The sequence below is a fragment of the Haliaeetus leucocephalus genome, unplaced genomic scaffold (genome assembly GCF_000737465.1).
Source record: "Haliaeetus leucocephalus isolate CR32 unplaced genomic scaffold, Haliaeetus_leucocephalus-4.0 Scaffold866, whole genome shotgun sequence".
NCBI lineage: Eukaryota > Metazoa > Chordata > Aves > Accipitriformes > Accipitridae > Haliaeetus > Haliaeetus leucocephalus.
Genome location: NW_010973302.1, coordinates 2,288,166 through 2,314,642, shown reverse-complemented (window position 1 = coordinate 2,314,642; position 26,477 = coordinate 2,288,166). Strand labels below are relative to the sequence as shown.

Here is a 26,477-nt window from a genome sequence, read left to right as displayed (position 1 = left end):
CGTGTGCGCGGGGGGGGGGGGGGGGGGCAGAACCCGACCATAAATAAACAGCTTACACTTACCCCAAACTCATTTTTTTCTAATTAGCTACAGATATAAACATTTATTGCTAAGGATAGACTGCTTATCTCTCTGAAGAAAAAATACGCAAAAATTCTGTTGCTTTTCCCCAATTCTCTAATAAAGAATAGCTCGTAGTTCCCTCCCTCCCTCCCCAACTCTAAAAACAACCCCAAAACCCCTAAAGAACTGAGAAACAGATTAACATCCAAATGAGTTAAAGAAGGACCATTTTTAAAGCAGTGATGCAATCCAAGAAGTGACCGCGTTCAACAGACCTTTAAGGAGAACGGAAAAACGAGCAAACAAGGAGTCCAGACAATAGGTTATTGAAATTGCTCGGTACAAGAAGGCATCATCTTAATATTTTTAGCGGTGAAAAGCGGTCAGACCTTCAGTGGCACAGGGACGGCTGCACTAACCCCTCCAGCAGTCCTGTCTACACAACCACACCGAGCCAACGTGTCCTGTGACTCCCATCTTCCAGCCTGTATTCATCTCAGAAACTCTCGCAACCTCTACATTAAACACAGAGACATAGCCTGTCTTTGTGTAGACAAACCATAAAAGCATCAGTAAAAGGAGGAAAAAGAAAATTTGAAAAGCCCTGCTTCATAAGCAATTCTTAATGTCAAAAAATAATAATTAAAAGAAAGACAAAAAACCCAAGCCAAAGAGAGATGTCCCGAGCCCAAAAAGCTCAAAACACACATCCCCTCCTAACCTGGAATTGTTCACATTTGCTAGCTGCTTCAGAAAAACAACTCAAATGTCTGTTCTAGACTTTAAACATGGGGTTGTCTTGCACTAACCACCTCTGCAGCAAACTGAATTATAACATATGACCATAAAAAGGAGTGAAAAAAAATGCAGAAACACTATCAGATATAGAGAAAACTTATTCTAACTCCCCATGCTTATGAAGAATATTTAAACATGGCATTCAAAAGTTTCTTTTGCTGTTTAACCATGCCATGGGAATCATCTGATGTTTGTGCAGACAGCTGAAACCCCTCCTGTGGTCTCAATCAGTTTAGTGACTAAAAATAACATTTCTTCTGCATGTTTCAAGGGGAAAGACCTGCAGAACTAAGATTCTTTCTGGAGTCTATTACACCATCTGGTGCTATCTAAAGTCGCAAATCCAACTGTACAACAACCTTACAGAAAGCTGTGGTATGTAAGATCAGGGTACGTTACTTCAGATCACTGAATACTGAAATTGTCATTTCACATCACCTGCAAGAAACTTTCCCAAATCAATACACAGTGTTCTTTCTGTTTCATATACACAAAATATTTAGCACGAAGGTCATAAATTGTCCTTTAGCGTTCATCTTTACAAGTCTATTTTATCATCAGGAAGCAAAAGAAAAGTGATCTTTGCATTTTATTAAGCAAACACCCCTGAGTAAAGAGGCTGATATCCACGGTCTTCTCTTTTGCAAGTAAGCACACAGACACTCAGCATGCCGAAGAACTGAAAAAGAGAGAGGGCACAAGAGATTTAGTTTTGCTGTATTTTTTGTTTCAGTCATCAAACTCAACACCTATATGTTAATTAGGCTTCATTATAGCAAGGACATTCCTTCCATATTAAAAACCACTTAGAAAATACATCTACAGAAAGTGATTTTTTTTCCTCTCCCCTTATCGTCAGGCAGATGGAGTGAGCTGGAAAATAACAAGTGAGGAACAGAGGACTAGGTCTACTTCAGAGCCAGAAAAAGGCTGTAGGCTAATAGGACATGGTAGAAGAAAAAGCCCTGAGATCAAAGGGCAAACAGTATTATTTTCCATGAGGGAAGAAATAGAAACATTTACCTTTACAATGGCAAACCCCAGGATTACAAGCATGGCATAGCTGATAACACTCTGCAGCCCAGACTCCAGCTCCTCTGCACAGCCCTGCCAAGGAAGAGATAGGTGAAAATAAGTTAAAAGACATTAACTTGGCTGGACTTTTTTTTCTTTTTTTTTCTCCCCAACCCTTCAAAGGAAGCAGGACCTTGTAAGGCCTGTCTAACCAACCACTGCGGACCTGAGAACTTCCATTCTTGTCTTCCAGACCTGATGGCTTCTCGTTCTCCTCTTGCTTGAGGAGAGGCACTGACAAACTGCAATTCACTGACATTTTCTGCTTCTCAATCTCCTCCAGCTCAGGTCACTTAAAGAAGTGCCCAAAACTCAGAGCCAGGAAGATCAGCAATGGTATCTATAAAAGTCAACTTATGGGCTTGTGCCCCAGACTGAAGAACCTGCTATGCAGTTCTCCAGATTCAGCATGGTCAATCCTACAAGAGTCTCTTTCCCTACCCCAGATTTGTTTGAACAACTATGTGCCCGTAGCTAGTGCTGGGGCCTTGTCACTTTGCTTCTGTAGCAACGTGAAATGGAGGAAATCGCTGAAAAGAATTGGATTAAGTTATCCCTAAACCCTGCCTGAAGCGCTTTTCCTCGTTGGTTCTGGCTGGTTGAGAATGATCATGGCCCAACTGTGCAACTGTGCCCTTTATCCTCACCCGTGTATTGAGTTCCTGTAGCTGATCCAGATGGCCCGTGCAGTTCTTCATATCTTGCCTGCAGCAGCTCAGAGGGACACTGTTGTTACCGGTGGAATTAAACCACTGCGTGGTTGTCCAGTCACTGTAGTTCTTTACCCCACAACAATGAAGCTGCCAAACACAGGACAGTTACAGGGATGTATGAATATATACAAACATGAATGCTGGTGTTGAGTTAAACCTCTCCTAGGCATACTGGGCAAGAGCTGCCCTCAGTATGCAGCAGATTTACAAGCAGCAGTACTTCAGGAAAACAGCAGTAGATATAATAGATCATCCTCCCTTCATACATTATTACCTCCTTATTGGTTTATTCTTTGTGAAAAATCTAATATTAAAGTGACAGGTTGCAGGATAGAGTCTTCTGTCATCTTTTTATTTTATGATAGAGGATTCTCAGCAGCAGCAGTTATTCACATGTACTTGTTTGGTCTGATGCAAAGGCCACTCACGTCAACAAGGTCATTCATTTACATGAACTTCACACCAGGAGCCTGAAAAGGCCAACTCTGCAATGTGGGGAGCACCCTCAATTGCCTTGGAGATTCAGATGCTAAACACTGCTGCAGAGCCAAGTTTCAGGATATGACCATACTGACCCTCCTCCCCAGCCTTCCCAGCCCAAGTTCCTTGTTTAGGACCCCACTGTTCTTTTCTAAATAATTCTCAGGACAATTTAAAAGTTTTCTTACCTGCTCTTGCAAGTAATCCACAACAGCAGACTCCGGATTTTTCCCATCATACTTCTCAAAGACTGAGTGCATTGTGCCTTGCACATCAGTTTTTACCTATGTAGAGAGGGAAAAAAAACCCACCATATTGTTTTAACATGAGAGCTAAGAATTTTATCTAGTGGAAACTAGATAGTGGAAAAGATCTGTATCCCAACTAAGTCAGGGGAAAAAAAATTTAAAAAAATAAAAAGCAAGCGATGTTTTAGATAAAATGCAGGTAGCACTTAACCAGAATCACATTCCTGGATAGAAGCTTGCCTCCCCTGATGGAAGAGCCCTCCTTTGTGAGCATCAACAACTGTTTAATTCAACTTAGAGATTGTTGCGATGCCTGCCAGGTACTTCATGTATTCAAGAAAACTGGATATATTGGAATGCTCTAACAATGCAAGATCTATTCTTTATTTTTAGGTTAGTACAGAGATGCTAATTCTTCACTTACCTTTTCCCTGTAAACAAATCCCAGGACAAAAGCAGATACTTCTGCAATAAAGATAACCAGGATAATGGCCAAGAACTGAAATTAAAAGAGAGAGACTTTAAGGAAGAATTCCACAGCATTTGAATTCAATTGCACACTACCCATCACATTAATTTATAGTCATAAGTTATCATTATCTGTTGTTGCCTCTCCAATCAAAATAGTTTCCAGAAAATAAATTAGAATAGGACATCACTGTGCTTGGCTGGGACTATGACTGTGGTTCCACAGAATCTGTGCCCAATGTAGGCAGTCTCCTGAACACTGCCATGATGTGATCTGTGTGAAGAGCCTACGAAACACTTCACAAGGCAGCTGTCGAACAGGACACTGCACAAATAAACCAGCAACTGAGTTAGGTATGTTGTGCACTGCTTGCTGAGCTCATACTGCCTTCAAGGCATGAGCTACGGGCCTGAAGTTACTCAGCTTGAACCTTTCCAGGTTTTTAAAAATCATTCTAGAAGAAGTGCAGGCATACTTTCAGGATTCAGAGAACTAAAGTCAACAGAAAAATACTTTTTTTTTTTTTTTATTTAACTTGCTTTGGAAATTCACATCTCCTCCTGTTCCCTCACCATCACTCTTCTTCTCAAAACTGACTAGTCTCCACACCTATCTCCAGGAAGCTAGCTGAGGCAGAGCCGTGAAACTGCCCATGGGTATTTGTCTGTACAAGGCAGTGCAACTAATAATTTAGCCTGCACCTCACTCACCATCAGTCAGTGCCTCACAGCAGCACGTAACTCCCACGAAGGAGCAGTGCTTCAGCGGTATATTTCAGAATAATCTTTTACTTTCTGTTCTGTGTGTCCTGAGAAGGTCTAGTGTAGCACTTCCCATACCATGCAACAGGGTGAAGAATAGGACATGCAAGAATGTGCAGCACTCACCACCCCTAGACCAACTCGAGACTCCCGGAAGGTGGCACAGCAGCCGATCAACCCGATGATGAACATTACCACAGCGATGCAAATAATGATCACGGCTGGCAATAGAGCATACTTGTCCTGCAGAAAGTTGTCGTAGCTCTTGTAGGTGTTAATGACATATGCCCCAACATAGCTGAGACCTGCTGCTGCTGCCTGAAATGCAATAAAGTTATTAGCAGTTATTTATTCACCCTCTACCCAGGAAAGTAAATACAGACCTTTTTGTAACAGTGCAATTAACATTTCCACTTTAGAAGTAATGACTACAGTATGCAAAGATCTAGGAGAAAAAAATGCTGCATCTGAAACTAGCTACCCATTCAAACTTTAACGCAGAAGGGAGAATTAATTTCCCATGAATCACTCTTCTACTTATGAAGCACCACTTTAGCCAAGCTAAAACACGAGTCTATTAACATGCATCAGTCAGTGTCTCTGCAGAGAGCCAAGCTCACAATTCCTACCCAAGATCACCTACATCCTGCATTTGGAGGAATCAGCTTTTAAGATGATCGCTACAGGGGTGGGCTGTTGGTTTTGAGCTTCTTTTTTTTTTTCTGAGAAAAACTCATCCTTTCCACCCTCGCAACACCATTAACCACTAAGACAGCTATAAATGTTCTTGTTTTCAGCAAAACACAGTCCTTCCTTTTTCTGGAGGAAACACATTTCTGCAACCTGTAAAATAAACTCTCCTCCAAAAGGATATTTTGCCGATTGAAGCCAACATACAGTGCACCAGTGACAGCTGCCCAACTAGCAGCCCTACAGACCGAAGGCTTTTATCTGCAGAACGGAGTACAGCCCTGGAAATAACACGGAAAGACTCAGCAATGCCCTGCCAATACCTCACCAATGGCATAAAAAAATTCTCTCAAGAGTTACAACAGCTCATCCACCCTCTATAATCCTGCAGCACAAGATGACACCTGTAAAAATGAAGCACCATCCATACTCACATTCTGGAAACTCGAGGGAAACCAGTCTATTTGTTTTCAATAGGCTACAACTGGATTTCATCATGCACCTTACAAGCGGTTCATTACTTGCCCCAGTGCTGCATGTCTTAATTAAATCAAACACGCCTCACACTGGAGCTAGGACTTGCTAATTCCTTTACCTTGTTTGGCCCCTTCCCCTCCAGCCAGGTCTGGTGCCTGCCCTTCAATTACCTCCACATCCTTCATTTCAGACAGCTCTCAGCCCACACCGCTCTCACATTCCTGGACGCTGCCTGTGCCTCAAAATTACTGGGATCAGATGCACCAAGTGATGAAACCAGGATCAAATTAACCCTTAGAGACATTTAGCACACATTGTGCAAGATCCTGCTGTGCTGGAGGCTCAGATATGGCAGGTCCTCTGCAAAGTGAGGTATCAGGAAAAGGAATAGGATCACCAATTCTCAAGCGTTTTTTTTTCTTCTCCACATGCACTGGGTTTTCAGACGGTGCTAATGATTAAAGCAGTTCCTAAAACTTCCTTTAACTTTTCCTCTCGTTAAGGAAAAATCTCTTTCCCGTTTCTCTGTCTGCAGGCATACAACAACCAGGGCTTCTTCCTCCCACTCCTTTTTAGGGATGCAGGGAAAGGATGAGACCACTTTAGCTCAAAGGGCACCATTGCCTTCTCACTTCACCACCGTGAGCAACCTCACTCCTTCCTCCTCCAACACTATGCTCTTGTGCTGAAAGCGGGACAGGAAAAGTCCCTGGAGCGGTAGTAGCACTAAAGGTGGGGCTGGGGACACTGCACATCCATCCTGCCTTGCCTTCAACTGCACAAAAAGAGCAAGGCATATGACTCAAAAAGTGCATCCCATATTTCTGGCCTGGAGAGCGGGATACACGCGCGACTGTCCACCTATTCTCCGTTCTGGAATGGCATCACCTGGGCAAGGGCAGCCATGGAGAAGGAAGCAACACTCCTCAGCTAACTATCTATCATTGTGGAGAAAACTTGATGATGGGATTTGCTCAATGTATGCTTTATTTCTAACATTTTAGGACTATCAAGCACCGTGATTGGCCATGTTGGCCCCAAACCCAGTGAAAACAATGCAGATTCAAGACAGGGGATGCAGGGCTTTTATTAATCACAGAAATGCTCTGCTCAGCTTCGCCAGCACCAGCTCAGAAAGCAGCTCATGCAGTTCCTAAAAGGGTTCAGAGTTTGGCCCCTGCTCCCATGGAAGCCGTGGAAAACATCCTAGTGACCACAGCAGGAACAGCAGGATGCTCTGGGTTGACTTAAAAACTTCTCCCTACTTCTGCATGGCAAAAAATATTACACGAATAATGCCACAGTTACTGTCAGAGTTGTCCCATCCTGACTGTAACCCCTGGCTGTATTTGTTGCTGGGGTTTGAAGCCCTCCTGGTAAACATGGGTATGGCTGGAAAGTAATGGTATTCTAATTTCTCAGGTTTTGGGGAAATTTCAGGCAGGTGCACCACGACTCTACAGCATGCACCAAGTCATAATCCTCCACCATGAATACAGATACAACATGGCGATGCTCCCAGCCACCATGCTTGTACCCCAAAAATCACCTCATCCTTGGTCCCTCTGCTGCTGCCATCACTGCAAACCTAACACAGAGCTGAGATATGGCTTTAAAAATTCCAGGCTAGAGAAAGTACTCCCAGGTAGTCACCCCAAACCAAAGGTGGAGCCGGCCACTAGCAACACAAAGCCTCCTGCACGTGCACTTTTAAACCAGGCGCTTGCATCTGGGCACAGCCACTAATGAGAATGTTTTTCCTGAGGCAATCAGCCTTTGGTGCAGCTCAGGACCCAGGTTGGGATGTCCCACTGCAGTTGTCATCAACCACTGAGTGCCCACAGCCCCAAGAGAAAACCAGAAGGACTGCAAGACCCTCAGAAAGGATCATGATAGAGGAAGGCAGCCCCTGGGGAAATGGAACGGGGATGACTTTACTGCAGGAAAGGCAGAACAGGCCGAATAACCGGGGTACAAAAAGGCATAAACCATGTTTTTGGCAAGTAAATGAGTCATCTGCATTCAGCAGCAATGTCATGTCTAACACATGCACAATGAAACAGCCTTGTGACTTAGTTAATGTGTAAAAGTTAATGGGCAAAGTGCAAAGTTAATTGTCATATTCAGAGGATGCAAAGCCCTGCTCTTTTGCATAACTCTAGTCCCAGCCTTTACAGTAGTTCTGTACTTCTAAAGACAGTCTGCTTCACAACTTAATCTTCCTATAGGATGTTTTACACAAAAGAATCCCCCAGTATTTCCATTATCCTTCTGCAAGCGATTTAGACAATAGGCACATTCTTCATCTCTCATCCATACTTTATGCCTAGTTTTCTCCGTATTTTCAATGTGCTCAACACACAATGCAAAGGAAGCACACATAGGAAATGCTGAAGACGGACCAGCTGTGGGAAACTAAGAAAAACCTTGTTGCTAGTAAAGGGCTACCACAAATTAAAAAAAAAAATAAAAAAAATTGTTAAGCCAATTCACAGAAGTCCCATAAAGCCAGGACTAACAAAGCTCCACGACAGTTAGCCAACATCAGAGGGTCCAGTGTTGAGTTCAAGGAGATTCTTGCCCAAACTTTATCAATGCAAATATAGACCAGCACTTTCACAGTAGGTTTTATTGTGAAATTCAGATTTTGTCTGGGTTCTGGTCAGAGATGAAACACAGCCAGCAAGAGGTCTATTATAATTTCCAAACTTCTGCTTCCAAGCAGAAAAAGGAAGTGTAATGAGGTAAAAATAAGAGACTTTGGGTAAAGATCTGGCTTAAAGGAAGTTCACATTTTTCCCCCCAAACTGAGATACAGCCACAACTTCACCCGTGGTTTTTAATTCAAAGTGAAGGTTTTGAAGCCTGAAGAGCAGGGTCACTCAGGAGTGGAAGGCATTTCAGCTAACAATCTGTTCCCTGTTTTATTTTTGCAGATGAGTCCCAGGGCCAAACTTCAAAAGCGAAGATGAAAAATATTTCGGAACATAAACCTGAGCTCTCCCCTTAAGCCTTCCCAGTACGTTAGGCAAATTCAAAATCTGGTGGAGGGATTTTCCCCCCAGCATTGCAAAACCTTCAGCGCATTCCTAGATCTAAGATGAAACTTCTCTAGAAGTACAACAAGAAATGTCCTTTGCACTGCTGAAGATAGACCTTAAGTCAAAAGTGTAAAGTATGCCTGATTAAACAGCTTCTGTTGGAAAAAAAAAAGAATTTTCACAAATACAAAGGCCAGTTTAAGTAATTACTTTTGGTGAGGAAGAGATCAAATAATTCCTTCTCCATGATTAGTCAAACACTTTCTCAAACACATCTAAAATTATATACAAGGCTGCCAGGATTATTCCAAGAAATTCACACTAGAAATTGTTATTGTTCTTTACAATTTTTTTTCTCTCCTGCTTGGAAGTTTTCTTTCAGAAGAATTCAGTGCAAAATAGGATCACGCGATGCACAGAGAGGCTTGGCCCAATGTGGCTGGCAGAAACCCCAGCACTGGCAGCCAAGGAGTGATGCAAGGCTGATACGGGAGAACCAGTTCACCTGGTCCGTGGGGCTGCATCATTGCCTGCACCTGGCTATGGTCCACCAGCAAGCACTGTACTTCTGGCAAGCAGAACATCATCCTAACCTTAACCCTTCCTCCCCAAACATCCCCAGCTGACTCACCGGGGCCCCAGGAAACACTGCTGGTATTTCTTTACAACGCTGATGATGCACATAAAACAAGCTGAAGAGATGAGGCAAACGGAAATTTTGCAAGAAAACCCCTTTTCACAGCTGAGCGACACAGCTGCAACTGTCCCTGCCGTCTCACCCACCACAGCTTGCATCATTCAAGGACCTAAGCAAGAATTACTTGCTTTTTTTATATCCTGTGCCTCTGACAGAAAGCAGAGATTTTAAATTGTTTGAGTGTGAACAATAAACTCCTTGTTGGGGTTGAGCAAAAAGAAAGCAAAGCTGTAACAACTGGCTTTTCCTAGGCTGATGTTTGGGCAGGACCTGGGCAGGGTTGCTCACCAAGCTGACTTCACCCACCTCTTCCATACTTAGCCCAGCCAGCTGAGCCAGGGAGGCAGGTATAGAGTGGTGCTCTGCTGCAGGAACATATATAACAAGCTGGAACTCTCTCCAGCCACATAATGCACACACAGCACTGTGATATTCAGTCTTGCCCGGGAAACAGGAGGGGATAGGACTGGATGGCTATAAGGAGCCCTAGCTGTCTCACTGATGCAGAACAGGACAGCTGTTGAAAAAGAGTAGAAATTTTTTTTTTAAAAGTACAGCAAGATTTTTACCTTGTGTTCCACCATCAGAAGAGGAATTTTTTTTATATGCTGATGACCATGAGCCCCTGCCCTTCTAGAGATACTTATGGCCATGCAAATACTTCATGACACTTTATCAGTGTCACAGCCATAGAAGGGCCCCCTTAAACTTCCCTCTATACCACTGCTCTGAGAAAGAGAAAAAAAAAAAATTACAAAGTTTGCATCTGTCAGTCAAGCAGAACAGATACTTTTCTACCGTTCCTTCTTTGTTTTAGTAAGTTGACCTTACATGATGGCTGGGAACAGAGGTTTGTGTTCGTTTGCATTTATCAGCATAGGCTTCTTCGTCCCCCACAAAACCTAAATAAAATACAGTAAAGGAGCCAACCTACTAGCTATTAAATTAAAAGGCAGTGTTTGTTGGTTTGAGGTTTTCTGGGGCTTTTTTTGAAAGTTTATCCCAGACTCTTCCAGTTTCAGAGTGTTGATTTGATCATTTGGTCTGTTAATATGAACCAGTATAGGATTTTCTTTTTAAAAGGCTGGTCAGTTAAATACAGAGTAATAAAGCTATAGTGTTAAAAGGAAAAGCTGTAAGAACAGGGTAAATTGCAAATTCACCAAACAAGTGTGTTCAGCCACATGCATCTTCTACACAGTAAAAGAACTGAGATAATGACACTTAAAAAAAAGGCATTTCTCCCACATCAGTTCTCAGACAAGACCTTCCCAGGGCCAGCACTAATATCTACCACAGCACAAAACTTGGACTGATTGGACTTTTCCCCCATATTGTTAACTTTTTATGGGCAAAGAAAGATAGGGTAAATAATACAATTTAAGGAGTAATAGTAGTTGCTTTCTGCAGCAAAATACTACAAATACGTACTGGAAGAACTATTAATATCTACGCAAACCCTTTCTGAACCATTTCCTTCTAGTTCTTTGTTAGACAGTCAGCTCACAGAGGTGTTTTAGTTAATTTTAAGGCTTGAAAACCACTTTTTTCACCAATATCTTTGCGTAGCAGTGATTTAAGTCAGAGCGCCTCACCCAATACAATACCTGATGCTGTTTTGCCCTCACATCAAACAACTACATTCACTCAGATGCTTATCACCTTTTCAGTAATTTTAATTTGCCAGAGGACAGATTAGGATATCATCTTCACTTACTAGTTTACAAAGCGTTTGCCACTACCGCGCTGTCCCCATGCCCCCCATACCTAGAATCAAGCTCCAACAACACTGATCTCAATTACAGCTGCACACACCCCCATTAACACAGAAGACACTCCTTATCTTTGGGGTTTTTTTGTGTACAAAAACGGTTTTTGATTTACCTTGATAGGTAAATCCTCTGCTCGGAAGGGTTTGCACAACATTTCCTCCATAAACAATTTATTTGATTACCCAACAGCCACCATGCACAGCAAGGGCAATTACTCTTTCTGGCTCCCTTGCTGCTTTATTGTACTATAAGTTTTATTCTTCCCATTTGCCACCAGATTTTCAAGTCCTCCCTAGCTTCTTCATTACTCCATTTCCAGGGAGTCAACAGGTTTTCTAGTGACTTCAGGAGAAAACAAAGGCACTGAGCACTTCCACAAAAGCCTTCTTCATTTTATGCGTGCTTTAACAACTTCACAGCTCCTGTTTTAAACTCCACTTAGTCCGTACAGACCACGCAGCTCCCCAGACCTAGCAGTCTCCCTTGGCTCAAGGCAGAGCTCTTTTTTCCCATCACTTAGGGTAACCCTAGCTCAGCACTTCCCATCCTACTTACACAGATTCCTCTCCCTTTTCCTGTCCCAGGTTTAAAACTCTGCCCGCTGGGAGGGACCTCCTGGCTTCGGCTACTGTTTCCTACCCTGCTTATGGTATTCATTTCTCTGAATGATAAATCAATTAATTGCTCCACTTGCATGATCTGGCTTCATCCAGGACAGCATGTGACCCTCCACCTGTGGTACAGAGGAGCAGGCAGGCTCCAGCATGCCCATCAGATGGCTGTGCAGGCAACAACTGCTACGGAGGGGACGTACCCACCATCTGCTGCAGCTCCCGGTCACACATAGCTCACAGCCACCACCGGACAGGCTGGCCATGCACCGGTGAGGTATGAGGTCACAGAAGCACAGAAAGGTTGGGGTGGGAAGGAACCTCTGAAGGTCATCCGGGCCAACCCCCTGTTCAAGCAGGGCCACCTAGAGCTGGTTGCCCAGGACCGCGTCCAGGTGGCTTCTGAGTATCTCCAAGGATGGAGACTCCAACACCTTTCTGTGCAGCCTGTGCCAGCACCCCGTCATCCTCACGACGAAAAAATGTTTCCTGATGTTCACAGGGAACCTCCTGTGTTTCAGTTTGTGCCCATTGCCTCTGTTCCTGCCACTGGGCACCAGTGAGAAGAGCCTGGCTCCGTCCTCTTGGCAGCCTCCTTCAGGTATTTATGTATATCAATAAGATCCCTCCTGAGTCTTCTTTTCTCCAGGATGAAGAGTCCCAGCTCTCTCAGCCTTTGCTCACAGGAGAGGTGCTCCAGTCCCTTCATCATCATCATCACCCTCTCTCTATTATGTCCGTGTCTCTTCTACTGGGGAACCCAGCACTGGACCCAGCACTCCAGACATGGCCTCACCAGTGCTGAGCGGAGGGAAAGGACCACCTCCCTCCACCTGCTGGCAATGCTCCTCCTGATGCAGCCCAGGGTACCCTCTACGTTCTTGCAGCAGGGGCACGTCACTGGCTCACGGTCAGCTTGGTGCCCATCAGGACCTCCAGGGCCTTTTCTGGGAAGCTGCTTTCCAGGACACACACAGCTCTGCTCTGCTTCCCACTGTCCTACAGGTCCTTTAGTTTCTGAGGCCTTGGAAGCCCATAGCTTCAACTCTTTCTCCACTTTTTTCTACTGGAAAAAAAAAGTAATTAGCAATTTAAAAACCTAGCGCACACATTTCTGTGTTCCCTCAGACTCTCAAGTTGTGAAAACATTGATTTGCAAAATAATAAAAATACTGAACTCAGCAAGTTGGCTCTGGGTTGGACCAAAAAGCAGCAAAGCTGCGAACCCCTACCAAATTGTCCTCAATTGCCAGCAGCACCAGGAGAGACATACCACTGATCTTGTGCCAGTCACTAGCCACAATTTTAACACCTTTAAACCACGGTCACCTCATGTGAGGTACAGAGGTGGGACCTAACCAACAAAACTGTACTGAGCCTACTTACACAAAGCCACGGGAGACTCTTCAAAGTACATTATATCTAAATATTCAGCTGCAATGTACAACTACGGGGCATGTTTCAGCTAGCCTTCAAAACACACCGCAGGGCTGCTTGGTGGGTATGGTGGGAAGCGCTTGCTTTTTCCTTTTCTCCCTCAAATGAAAACAATAAGCAGCAGCCAAAAGGTTCTGAAAACCTGTGGCGCTCTTTCAGGGAAAAAAAGAAAACCTACACCAGCATCTACTTGCAGTTTTTATGTGCTGCAAACCCACACACTCAAGAAGTGATTCTGGTTTTAGTGGGTTTGTTTTCAAATTATATTAAATAAATGTTTTTCTTAGAGTTGTCCAAGCATGTCGTCTTCTGTTTCCCAAGCCTAACTCCAAGGTTATTTTCCCATCCCTAAATGCCAGCATGTATCCTATGAAGTGTAAGTAGTGGGATGTCCTTGCGGAGACACTGCACACCAGTGCAAAGCAAGGAATCCTGCCCCAAATCCTCTGACTTCTAATGCTTAAACCTCTGCCTTGGGGTCAGTGTGCTGCTGCTGACCACAATCGCAGAACATCACACACCTCTGAGGACAACAGGACCACTATTAGGAGAAAGCAGCACCATCCTTTTCACTCTTATTCTCACCACATACAGAGAGTGCAGGGCAAGAGCTTGCTGTGAGTGTAACTTCAGCTGAGCATGGATGGATTTATCAGCCGCTGCCAAGCTGTTTTGGCTCTGAATGTCCAGCTCAGACACAAAACACCCTCTAGTTCAATATTTGCCTTCAGAACAACCTTAGTTTCTTAAGAAGCTGTTTCTGGCTCAGCCACCAGATCCTGCAACTAAACTGAATAGCAAAGTGCACCTAAAACACAGTGGAGCTAATCCTACATCCTGGGGAAACTTCTTGGAGCTGGTAACGGGGCAGATGCCTCTATAATCTGCCCTGACATATTGCTTGTCACCCAGCTGAAAGGGAAGGAACATGGGGAGCAAGGCCGCATGGTTGTTGTGTGCTTCTTCCTGTGAAGAAAAATGCAGGTTGGGATTCTCCTGCTGCAAAGGGATCCTGCCAGCTCCATGGTAAAGCAAATGCAGCTTGGTAGTGCAACACTTTGGGGGAAAACGAAGGAAATGCCCAGTTTATATACCAACTACAGGAAAGAGCCGCTTTCTATTCCCCCTGCATGAAGTATCCTCCAGCTCTGAACTTCTTGCAAAGGGGTAGAAAAATGGGACCTCTCGAGCAGCTGTAATTATCAGAGGCACTTCTACAACATCAGACCTCTGGTTTCAGAGACCTGCAAACAGTGTGACTTGCGAAGAGACCAAAGTGTGTTTAGGACCAGACCCATAGCCTGGCCATCTAACAGGAGCATTTTCACAGCCTCAGGGACTACTGGGGACAGTCAGACTAAGGTTGTTCCCCAGAAGCAGACAGGAAAGCGTGAAGTTTCTTGCACTGTGTCTGCATCGCCATCTGAACACCTCCCATTTCCTGACCACACAGCACTGGCATCTCAGTTTTAATTTTGTCCATGAGGCCCCTACGCATATGGCAGAGCGCATTTTCCTGAAAGTCAGTTAAATTCTGCTTCCTCATTTTGGGCAGAGTACTTTAAAATAAGGAGTAACTTTACCCTTTCAAGGCAAAAGAGGATCACGCAAAGTGCCAAGTCCGGTACCAAGCCCTGGCATCAGCCCCCTCCAGTGACCTCTCCAGTTCACGCAGCTGGTTTTCCCCCCACAGTTCAGCAACAAGTTCACAGGAGTGCTGGAAACAAACCCACCACTCCCACCCAACACTCCTTATGCTGGGTCAAGATGTCCCCCAGCCCTCCCCAGCTCATCGCCCCATCCCAGGGGGTTCAGGGAGCCCCAGCCAGTACCACCAGAGGGGCAGAAACAAGGAGCCCATAGGGAAACCTGTCCTGAGCCCTTTCAGAAAGGGATGAATGACCACAGCTTTACTCGCTGGATGTGCTAAAAAAAATTAAAAAAATAAAGCTCTTGGTTAAGCAGCTTTTTCCACCACGGACGCTGCTGTGAGTCAGACTGACCCCATGGCCCATCAGCATCATTTCCCTGACCCGGAGCAGGGAGGAGAGCTTCCACAGCTCTTCTATCTTCCTGTCAAGTATCACATAGAGCATTAAAAGCCAGCAGAGCTGCCTATACCTCACTGTCACGCACAGTGGGCAGCTACAGACAGGATTAAGGATTTGCTTAAGAACAGATGGAGGAAAGGTGAGAAACAGGTCACAGGGCTACTGACACCCAGACCTCTAAGGACTCTTTGGAGAATACCTCCATCCTTAAAAATAAATGTGTTTCCAGCACCAATAATCTCCAGCATAACCTTTGCTATTCACTACATTTTTAATCCCATTGAGGGATTCAAAATTCTCCTCCTCATTGGGTTTTATTTTTTAAGTATCCCGATTTCTCTCTGACTGAGGCTTCAGAGCAAGCATTCCCAAACCACCCATCACTGGCATGAGTGATTTCAAACCATTCACAGATGCAGGAACTTTGCCAAACCCTGCCATAGACCAGTGCTGGGATCACTCTCCTGGGCTTCTCCTCCTTGGACAGTACTGTTGCTGTCAGCAGATCAAATTCTGCCCTCTGCAATTCACCAGTCCTGCTAAAACTACCCAGGCAATAACTTGCCCAACAGCAGAGAATAGCATAAAGGTAAGTGAAGCAAGGCTGGGGATATGCCCACCTCTGATAAAAAGTGAATGGGAAACCTGGGCAAACAGGATTTTCACTGCAGCAACACTTAAGGTAGCCTTCTAGTGATGACCTCCCCAGGACTCCTGGTGAATGCCAAACCCTCTCTGGAAGCAGAGGTCTGTTTAGTGACAACAAAGCTGAAAAAAGTGAGCAGGTACAAGCTGCTAATGGCTGAATTCAGCAGCACAGCTCTGGGATTAAAGAAGGGAGCTTAGAAAAAAAGCAACCCTCAGATCACGTTATACAGAAATATCAGAAGATTAAACTTAAATCTAGTTTTAAGATTCCCAGTTCCTTCCCTTGGACCAGCAGGTGAATCCCAGCATTTCACCTCCCTCCTTCAAGGAGCATCATCACATCCCACCCACCCAAGTCCCCTCACAAGACATCACCAAGAAGATCAGAGTCTCCTCCAACCCTCAATATCCCTCTTTTAGGTGGCCAGAGTTAAACCAGCATCCCCAGTCTTCACCTAGAACAGGCCAACACCCACTTACCAAAATAACCACACACTTGGACCTAATTAGTAGGTGCTAAAAAGCAAAATTGGAGGTGGACAGATCTCCCACAGCTTAAAGCACCACCCTTGGTAACTGTAGTTAAAGAGCTTCAATCAATGCCTTATTTGCGGGGGTTATGCACACCTACGCCTCCTCCACTCCCCCCCCCCCCCAGCAGAATGACCCACAGATATGATCTTGAGCCTGGTGGGTAAGAGAGAAGTTGCTTTTTCACCTCATTTAGGAAGCCATTGTTTGTTATTCTGAAAAATCTGTCTGTCTTCACTCCTGCACTCTGATAACAATCAGAGATCCAAAAGAGGATTTATTGCCTTTTTAGGACATCTCTAAGCAATAACCTTTATCAAAGCACCATTAACTGCACCAGCTGCTGAATATGCAGGTGGTGAATTATTTTCCATAATCATTTCCAAGCTGGGCAAGGTTTGCAGCATGCAATGCCTGAGCACGAATTACTCCTTAGAGAAGGACTAATGTCTTTGCAAATCTTATGTTTTGATAATGATCTGGAGCCTTGTACTAGTAGAGCCCCAGCTGTTAGAAATGTTCTGAAAGAGCATAAAAGAGTCAGTTCCTCCTTCCCCACCCTCCTAAAACCTGAATTCCAGGTTCTGCAGTTCTGCTGCAGGAATGCAATTACCACACATAATGGTGGTGGCAGCGTCTAAATGCCACAAGGTTTGGGGCTGCATTGCTCTTCCTAGGACAAAAAAAAACCCAAAAGGCTGGTTTGGGTTACCCCACATTCAGAGGCTACAGACATGCAGAAGGATAATTACTGATGGTCCATGGATCCAGATGACCTACTAGCTTCAATCACAATTAGAGAGTTCTCCTACAGCAGAAGAAAAGGTACCAGAGACGTCTGGTACCAGAGACCAGGACATAAGGCTGTTGTTTAATTTTCAAAAAGCTAAGCAACAATGCTAATCTGAGGTACATCTGAGCTGAAGCTCAGGGGATTTCCACATACAAACAGTGCGATGCTCCAATGTTTCTCCGCAGGTATTTCAAAAAATCACAAAACAAGCATACACGGTGAGATCACATTACTTGACGCGCAGCAGTAAACACAGCCTCCTGCGCTGTTCAGGCTAGCGATATGAGAGTTACCTGGAACACACGCAGCAATAAATTGTGCTCAGCCCCTATAAAGGAGGCACGGGACTGGAAGGGGACAAGCTCCTCACTACAACCAGCAGCAAGTCCCATATTTACAAAACAGGGCATGACACCCCACGAGACCTCAAGGTTTAATTCAAGCAGTTTTCAATTATTCCCCCCCCCTCCAGCTTCTCTCTTTGGGAGACCTCTGGTTTTTCTCTTTAAATCTTCCTTGCTTTAGAAAAGTCCTCTGCCTTCCCCATTATCCAGTCCTGCTCGGCCAGGCGATGGGGAAAGAGCAGAGCCTGGGGGGCTGCTGCTGTGCTGAGCCTTAACCCGGGCTGCGCAGCTCCCAACCCTTGCTCTCGGGCTACCACCAGCACATTGAAAGCATCCTTTGCAAAACACTCTTTTGAAAATACTCAAGTGCTACAAAACAGATATGAACGCCTGAACCACGCTGCTGATACAGATGAGGTTTAACTGGGCCCCTTCTCTCAGAGCATGTGAGTCCTTGGATGATGACAGGGGGGTTACGCAAACTTCCCCACACAGGGGAAAAGCCCGAGACTGGTTACAAGAATAATCACTGCCTCTTCTGAGCGGCCACCTAACCCAGGCCCTGCTGTCACTGTCATCAGGCTGCTGTGCCACAAGCCTCCAACGCCGAGCCCCCCAAACCAAAAAGTACACAACCCCACCCTCATTTTTTTGATTGCTTGTAAATAATTATTGAGGAAGTGATTTGGAAAGGCGTAATTATACCAAAACATAATTGGAACAAAGTTCTCAGCCATTTTCCTCCCCCAAACACTCCTCACCCCAAACTGGGAGGGCAGCCCCTGCGTAATACCCTCATCCTGCTGCAGCCAAACAGCTCCATTTGTTTCCAATCACAAAATTAGCTTGTAGATTGCTTTAATGACACACCTTTAAAAACACTACTAAAAAACCTACTACATTAAAAACACCCTGCAAAAACCCTCAAACTCAACACCTTTTTTTGTCAGAAACTTAAAACCCCAAATCTTCCTGTTCTTTAAAAATATATATGGAGGGTTTCCTATAGAAATTAGTAAGTCACCTGCACACTGGTAAACTAAATTCCCGATTAACTCTGGAAACCCCGTTAACCAGAACACAGTCACGTCCCACGACACCGTCTCCTTCTGCCAGATCTCTTCGTCGCATCCAACACCCGGGACCACAACCCCCACATAAACCAGCCGGGTCCGGGTCCCCCTGTTCCGCACCCCCGTGTCCCAGCATCCCGTGGCAGTACCCAGAAAGCGAGGCTCAGTAGCAGCAGGACGGTCTTGGAGGTGATCACGCCGCAGTCCATCGCGTAGGACGGAGGGAGCAGGTCTGGGACTCCCGAGCAGGGACCGGCTTTGGGTCCCGCGTGGGGCCGCCCCCGGGCCCGCCCCGCAGCGCAGCCCGCCCCGTCTCTCCCCACCCACGGGGATGCGGTCAGTGTTTCCCCGTGGCCAACGAGGCAGTTTTCCAAGCGAGGGGGTTGGGGAGCGCTGGGAACAAATGTCAAAGCAAATTATTGTTGACTTCAACGTGGGGTTTTTTGTTTGTTTGTTTTTTTACTTCTGTAACTTTCAAGCTTAGTTAAACTGAGCTTTTGTGAAAAGCTCTCACTGCAGCTAAAAGGTTTTCATCAAATCTGCCTTCCGGGACTGTGAACACGCAGCAGCGTGCCTCCCTTCATCGAGCACTTCTCAGCCTTTTTGGTTTGGCACCGTGTCATGCCAACCTTTTCAATGGCATGCACCAGGAATAGCAGGAATACAGCTACGACATGGGTTTGGACACTCAACTGTGTGTCCTAACCACTGAAATGTGAGTCTGAGCAGCCACAGGGAGAGGGATTTGAATTTGGTGACTGCAGAGGGCATGAAAACATTGCTTTATTTCCCTCAGCCAAGCCTCGTGCTTTTAAAAACAAGCTGAAGGTGCAGGGCCGGCAGCCAGGGATTTGTTTTGCAAAGAAGACCTCTGGCAGCCTGAACTGAGCTGAACCCAACTCCGCTGCGCTGCAGGATGCAGCTGGAACAAGTTTCCCGACTTTGCCCCTTCCCAGCAAAACCAGATGTGAGCCAGTTTCCTTCAGGGGATATGGATTTTGGAGGGGTTGTGCTGAAGGAGCTCTCCAGCGGGAAATCATGGAAAGGGAGATTATGGACAGTCTCTGCCCGCGGCCCATGAATTGAAGCCGCAGCTGCTTTGAAAGGCAGCAGAAGGGCTTGTGCTGCTGGCTGCCAAAATCACAGAAGTCCCCACACAGAAAGTGGGGTGAAGCTGACTTCCAAAATTAAATTCCTTTAGGAGTAAAGATCAGCACAAAGTCAGACCTTGATGACTGCTGACAGAGCTCCTCCTGCCAGCAAGCCTGTGTTTGCCATGATAATTTCTATTACAGCAATAAATGTGAACAGAGTGTGTAATTGTGGAGTATTTCTTCATTTTAAAAAAAGCAGCACTTTCACTTTCCCTTGCAGTGTGGCAGGCTGAGGTGTTAATAAAGAAAGGAAATTGCCTGGAAACCATTTATCTTCATAATTTTGTAGGAATGACTGGTAATCTGGGGGAAATATTTTGAATAAGAATGAAAGGGCAAATTCTAAAGTTTCATTTGAAATGAAAAGGAATAAAAAAAAAACACACCAAAGAAACCATCTTGCCAGCCAAACCCTATCTTTCTTTGATATCAAAAGATTGTTTCCACTTTTGTCGCTTGTTAGTTTTCTCTTTAAAAAATAAAAGTAGTTTCACAATGAGAATGAAATAGTGTCCTTAATCAAAATGTTACCAGCTGTATGCTGTTTCTTTCAAAGCAAAATGTTATTAAAATCTACAACGGCCGATTTTTTATTAAAGGTGGCCTAGAAAGTAACTTGCCAGAACAAGGATGTGCCTGTGGAGACAGCCGTATCCCAACCGCCTCAGACAGCCCCGGTTATGACATTCCACACCATTCACCACCAAATTAGTCTTAAAATCAAGAGATTGCTGTTGAACACAGGATTTTAAAAAAGCACTAAGCTGGCAATTTCACAGTCAACTTTGGAAATGAATGGGGAAAAAAGGAAATTAAAAGTATCTAACACAATAACAGAAAGATAGCCTAAAAGGAGGCTTGGTTTACAGAGCTGCTCTCTGACTTTGGACCTTTTGCCCTGGATGAATTGGGTGGGTTGGTTTGGTTTAAGTCTGAATTTGGTTAGGAAATATGTTGGGAAAACAACAGGTTTCCCACTCATTTATTTATTGTATGTTTTGCAACATGCAAGCTCAACAGTTTGCACTGGAAGCCGTAACATTTAGTAGGAAAAGGATCTTTACTTTTTGCCTTATCTACCAGGTATCAACCATGTAAAGATAAAAATTCCCCTCTGCACATCAGACCATGTGTCTGGAAATAGCTCTCTTGAGTTTTCTTCCTGCTAGACTAAACAACTTGTCAGCTCTGGTATTTTCCAGAACTGATTCTCTCCCATTAAGCCCCATTTTTCTTGAAGCGCCTAAAAAAGGGTAGCATGTTCCCCGAGGGTTTACCTGTGCTGAAGAAGACGCCGAACGCCTCTGGCTTCTCCTGCAGTGCTGTGGCGTTGCTGACTCACTTGCAGCTTGTGATCATCTATTGCTGCAGATCTATTTCTGCTGAAGGAACCACTTCCAAGCCAGCTGTTCCCCATCCGCTTCTCCTGATTATTCCTGCTCGGGTGGGTGACCTTGTCCTTTCTGCGCCACATCTGATTTTTCAGCCCTTTCCTCCAAATCCTCAAGGTCATTTGGAAACTCAGTCCTAGCCCTTGCCACCTCCACGTGCTCTCCAGATTTAAATTCCCTATTCTCTCCTCCAGGTGATTACTGAAATTAAAACACATGAGAGGTGGGTGCAGAAGCCCAGGTGACAGCAAACCACAGGTGACTGTCCCTGGGCTGGGGATCGCTCCCGACGGACAGTGGGGTACGGGGAGGTGTTACAAGCCTTATCATATGATATTTATTGCTTCTCTCCCCACAAGGCCTGTTAGCCATCACTGAAGGAAATGAGATTAAAGTGAAACCATTTGTCCTTGACAAATCTACATTGGCTGGTATTCATCTCCCTATTTTCTTCTTAGTTGCTTACAAATGATTTCCCAATTACTTAGTCCATGGTCTCTTTGATGTTGTTTTTCAGGAACTGAAGTTAATTGGCCTGTAATTTCCAAGCCCTTCCTTTTTTTTTTTTTTAAATGGAGCCTGTATTCTCCCTTTCTCAGCCTGCCAGGACCTCGCTGCCCTCCCAAAACCCCCATTGCAAACAGCTCTGAGATGGCTGGAAACACTTTTTAAGTCCTCTAGGATCAAGTCCATCACACAAAGTTCATTTGAGAACCATCAGTTTACAAAACCTCAGCGTAACCTGTCCTTTCCGCATTCTCCCACTGATTCTAAGCCTTTATCCCTCCTTTCTGCTGTGCCAGCTGCCGATTGTGCCAGACGTTTTGGTGACCATTGGTAGAATGGGGTCAGAAAATCAGTCTCTGGTGGTTGGCATGTGAGGATGACGCAGAAGCACTTTTCATAGTACATGATCTTATTTCTCAGAATGGTTTGGATCTCTTGAAAATACCGATGTAAAAATAACAGGAAGGAAAGTTTACAGTCAGCAGAGAGAGCTTTTTAGCTAAAAACACTGACAAAATCTTTAATGGAGATCACAAAATTAGCAAAAAGTGAAGTTTGAAAAACTCAAATACTTTCAGTTGCTCTTTAAACACTCCAGCTGGGTTACACACTCAGTTCTTGTCGCAGTCATGAAAAAACATGTTTCCCAGAAACAAATACTCACATTTTCTCATTTTTACAGGAGGGAAATTGTTCCCGTATGGAGTTTAATTAGGAAGGCAAGGACTCTATATGGCCTTCCATCCCACACCAGCAGAGAGCCTGCCATAGCAGCTGTATTCACTGGAGCATTCATGTGTGAGGGTTCGCAGTTTAGACCTTGCCATAGTGCTAGACATAGAATTTTGATTTCTACCATGCTTCAGTACTCTGCTGAGCAGGTACTATAGATAACGCTGCACTGACCCCAAAGCTCTGACTGCAGCTATTTCAAGCCTCACGCTCTGCTCCATTGACCCTGATTTGATCCCACCACTGGTCTTACCCCACTTGCTGACCTGGTGACTGAGGACAGCCAGGTAGGACATAGGTGATGAAACCCTGAAAGATGCCTGGTTAGCTTTTCTGTGGTAGTTACAAGATACAGCTAAAGCAGCTCAAAGATGTTTTAGTCTCTGGATCCCAGCTGCAGCAGTGAAAGGCTGGCACTTAAAATCAGACGAGGCTCCAGGGCTGTGTCCAGCACAGGACTTAAAACCAGTAGCTCTAGAGGGACAGGAATACTGGCAGCACTGGGTACTAGCAAGCCCGGGCACAAGGACAGAGTCTTCTCAGTGAAACCTGGAACATGCAGGGAGGAGAAGGAGGAGAAGTTTGCTGAGTGGAGCACTGGTGGGTCGGCTCTTGGGGCAGGGAGGTAGGGAAGGACCACAGGCAGCTTTTGAGAAATAAGTGCAGTTTTAATGGCTCGATCCACAAAACTGTGTAAATCTCCTGGCAGGGCAGCCCTAAGACACACTGACCATGTTCATGATGATCTTCTCATGCTGGGATTATTCACCCCTCCTTCACGCTGTGTTCCCTTTTTGTGGTTAAACTCTGCTCTTTCAAGGTTGAGAGGAAGAAAGGAGAAAAACATTTTCTCTACTTGCCTGTGGGCGTGGAGGGAAGAGAGCAGCTGATCATGTCTCCCACTCCCTTCCGCTGTGCAGGTCAGGCGTAAAAAAGAGCAGTTGTCTGATGGCGCCTGGCTCAGACATGGTTGGGGAAGGGCTCTTATCTTTGCACTTCTACATTTAAACCACAACGACCAAGCACGACCTGTGTACACAGCTGACACCACAAGCCAAGGCCAAACGTAAACCTGTCCCATCAGCTGCCTCCTTTCTTCACTCAGAAAGTTTGCAGATCTCTTTTCAGGTCCTAATATTTGAACGCTAACCAGCTACTCCTGGGCTCCAACTCAAAATTTCTCAGCCCTCACAGGAAGCTCAGAGTTGATTAAACGTTAAGAATTACTCATCTCCAAACGATGTGCCAACACTAGAAGCTTGCATCTTGCTGCCATGCAATTCCATGGGGAGATACACGGCCGCAACAGAAACACATGCTTATTACAGATAAACCTCAAGAATCCTGATAGTCAGCACTGCCTACAGCTGCACGATGAAACATCTGCAGGACTTTTAGGCTGCAGAACTTAGTACCAGCACGAATTCAAGTTAATCATGAAGGTGAGAGATGAGAGCCAAGATGTGAGGCTACTTTCTCAGGGGAAACCGCACAGCTGGGGCTCTGCACCAGGACACACGGTGCCGGCTGGCAGGTACCGGCTGTGACACATGGCTGAATGAAGGCTTTATTTTTAACTTGTATTTTTAACATACATTAGTATAAGTTCTGAGCTCTGCTACTTATGCGAGGGATGTCTCATTGGAGGCATGTTTGTGTGACTCTCCTATCCCTATTCCTGACTCAGCCAGTCATGTGGATCTGAGCAAACAGCAAATCCTTCAAAAAATGAGTAAAAGTACCCAAAAGACACAAAAACCAGGAGTCATGATTTCCCTAAGATTGAAGATTGCCTGAAGGTGCTGGCAGGAAGGATTAGAAGGGAGCATGACCAGAGGAACCTGAGATGGCCTGGAGCGTGACCGGTGAGGAAACCCTGGGGGAATTCAGAACCAGAGAGGAACTGGCAACTTCTCAGAGCCCTAGCCTGGGAAGCCCAGGGCATCTGCAGGGAGAGAAGGACTTTTGATCCTGTAGAAGGAAGGGACTTCGTGTGCCCAAGTGCTGCCTCATGCAGTCACCACAGTCCCACACAAAGGGAACAGGCAGCCACTGCAGGAAAAGTTTTGTCTTTTATGAGGGGTGGGGATGACTTTGGTTCCCTTAAATCAAGTTTATTTTTCTTCTAGAGGAAGAAGTAAAAGGTTTCTTTTGTACAAAGAAAAGGGGGAATTGTTCATCAGTTGATATCAATCACTTCCTAGAAGAGCAGAAAGGGCCTACTGTCCTTGCCGGATTTTCCCACCACAGATTTTGCTCTTGAAAAATGGCTCTGGTTTGCCGAGTTGCTCTAACTCATCACGTGGTACTGTCCTACCCCCCACTCATTCCCAGCCCTTCCTTCATGCTGACGTTAGCGTTATTGCAGCTGAGCCAAGGCAGATCAAGCCCAAGGAGACACATCATCCTGTTATTAGGGTTTAGCTACATGAACTGTATCTTTGTGCTGATCTGTCTGGACAGGAAGAGAAGGGAGAGATGACTCCATCCCTTTTTGTGGCTGGCTGCACTTCGCTTAAAGCAGTTTGAAATGTTGGCCCACATCTAAAGCTCTGACTTCTGTGCAGTTGTTGACACCTGAGTCTCAAATGGGGCTTTCTGCTGGCTGTTCCTTAGAGAGAGGTTTCAGGAAAGAGCATCCAAACCAGCAAACCCAGGACAGACCATATGCTACATATATCCTATAGATATTGCCCCAGTGAGGAAACCTGGAGAACAATGCGGTGACCAGGATCCCCTTTGGCATGTAATTTAAGGAGAATCTGTTCTTTCATCTAACGTTAAATAAGATTTCAGATGGAAGTGCTGCACATTTGTATACAGTCTATATTTTTTGTTACACACAAAACTGATCTGTGGTTTTGTGTAAATGTTAAGAGTAAGGCAACATTCCCCATTAAACACCCCATAAAATACCTGGCAAAACTATTAACATACGAAGAAATTCAGCCCTCTCAACACTTAAATATGAGTGTTTTCAGGGGGGAAAACCACAGTTCTCTGCTGTGAAGCTGTTTGCCTCTCCCAAACATCTCAAAGACTAAATCACAATAGGATGATAGCATAAGTCTCTACTGAAATAAACTCAAGAATTCCAGTTCAAGGACTTCCGCGGTGGCATAACACATACCCCAGCGCATAAATCCTGTGTATCATACGGCTTGCTTTGATCGTGCAAGGATCCCATCACTGGTACCTACAGTAATTGCAGTGCTGATTTCAGTTGGATGAGAAGCTTTACAGTCAGCTTTAAACATTGACCTTTCTTCTGTTGGATCATTTTTATAATTTATCAGCCAAGTCCCAATTATCTGCAAGAAAGCAAGGTTGTTGGCAGTTATCAGTGTTCCTGGGCTTCATAGCTTCACCAACAGCTTTTTCCTGTGACTTTTTTTGTGGGCGATGAACTTGAAGCAATCACTGATCCACAGCCAATGTTTTATTCCCCATTTTCCTCCAGCCTGGGGAAGCTCCGGAGCCTGTCCATTAGCAGGAGGTCTCTACGAGGGGCCTGCTCGTCGTGACCAGGGAGCTGATGCTGTGGGGTTCACACATTTACCATCAACCTGGGGACACATTCTCACCATTAAACTCGTTCTTCCTTTTATGCGCTTATTAACTCAAAACGTTTTCACTCTCGTACCCATCCGTGCCAGCCGCTGCTCCCACCAGACGCCACCAGCACTTCCCAGCGAGGTAACGTTACACTAACGAGGGGCACCAGGGCCTGGGCTCTGTAGGGCCCTGACTGATCCACGGCAAGGACGGGGCCCTGTACGCTCTACCACCCTCGAAGGACCTGCGACCTCACAGCTCGGCGCCCACACGGCGCCTGCGGCCCGGGAGCGGTGGCACAGCGTGTGCGGGCGGGGTACCAGGCCCGGGCCCAGATCCGCCTCACGCCGCCATTACGGCCCCGCCG

The 26,477-nt window shown here is 45.3% G+C and overlaps 1 protein-coding gene across 2 annotated transcripts; it reads right to left on the bottom strand.

Annotated features, from left to right (window-relative positions):
* Positions 1-344: 344 nt before the first annotated feature.
* LOC104841387 (tetraspanin-3-like) lies at positions 345-26,477 on the bottom strand. Of its 2 annotated transcripts, none has more exons than XM_010583020.1 (7): positions 25,686-26,477; positions 4,733-4,924; positions 3,801-3,875; positions 3,317-3,412; positions 2,583-2,735; positions 1,885-1,968; positions 345-1,540 (listed from the first exon to the last, which is right to left on the bottom strand). In XM_010583020.1, the coding sequence occupies exons 1-7, from the start codon at positions 25,740-25,742 to the stop codon at positions 1,454-1,456; spliced, it is 744 nt and encodes a 247-aa protein (XP_010581322.1). In that variant the 5' UTR covers positions 25,743-26,477; the 3' UTR covers positions 345-1,453. The 2 variants fall into 2 exon arrangements, with proteins under 2 accessions (XP_010581322.1, XP_010581321.1); XM_010583019.1 differs by lacking the exon at positions 25,686-26,477 and adding an exon at positions 18,921-19,000.

What these genes read in the sequence shown, in the direction of transcription:
- LOC104841387 (XM_010583019.1), bottom strand. Translation starts at nt 18,980, where the DNA reads ATGGACTGCGGCGTGATCACCTCCAAGACCGTCCTGCTGCTACTGAGC. An exon ending in TGGATTACTTGCAAGAGCAG is followed by an intron (nt 2,736 to 3,316) that starts GTAAGAAAACTT and finishes TGTGTTTGGCAG; the next exon opens with CTTCATTGTTGTGGGGTAAA. An exon ending in TGGGGTTTGCCATTGTAAAG is followed by an intron (nt 1,541 to 1,884) that starts GTAAATGTTTCT and finishes TCTCTTTTTCAG; the next exon opens with TTCTTCGGCATGCTGAGTGT.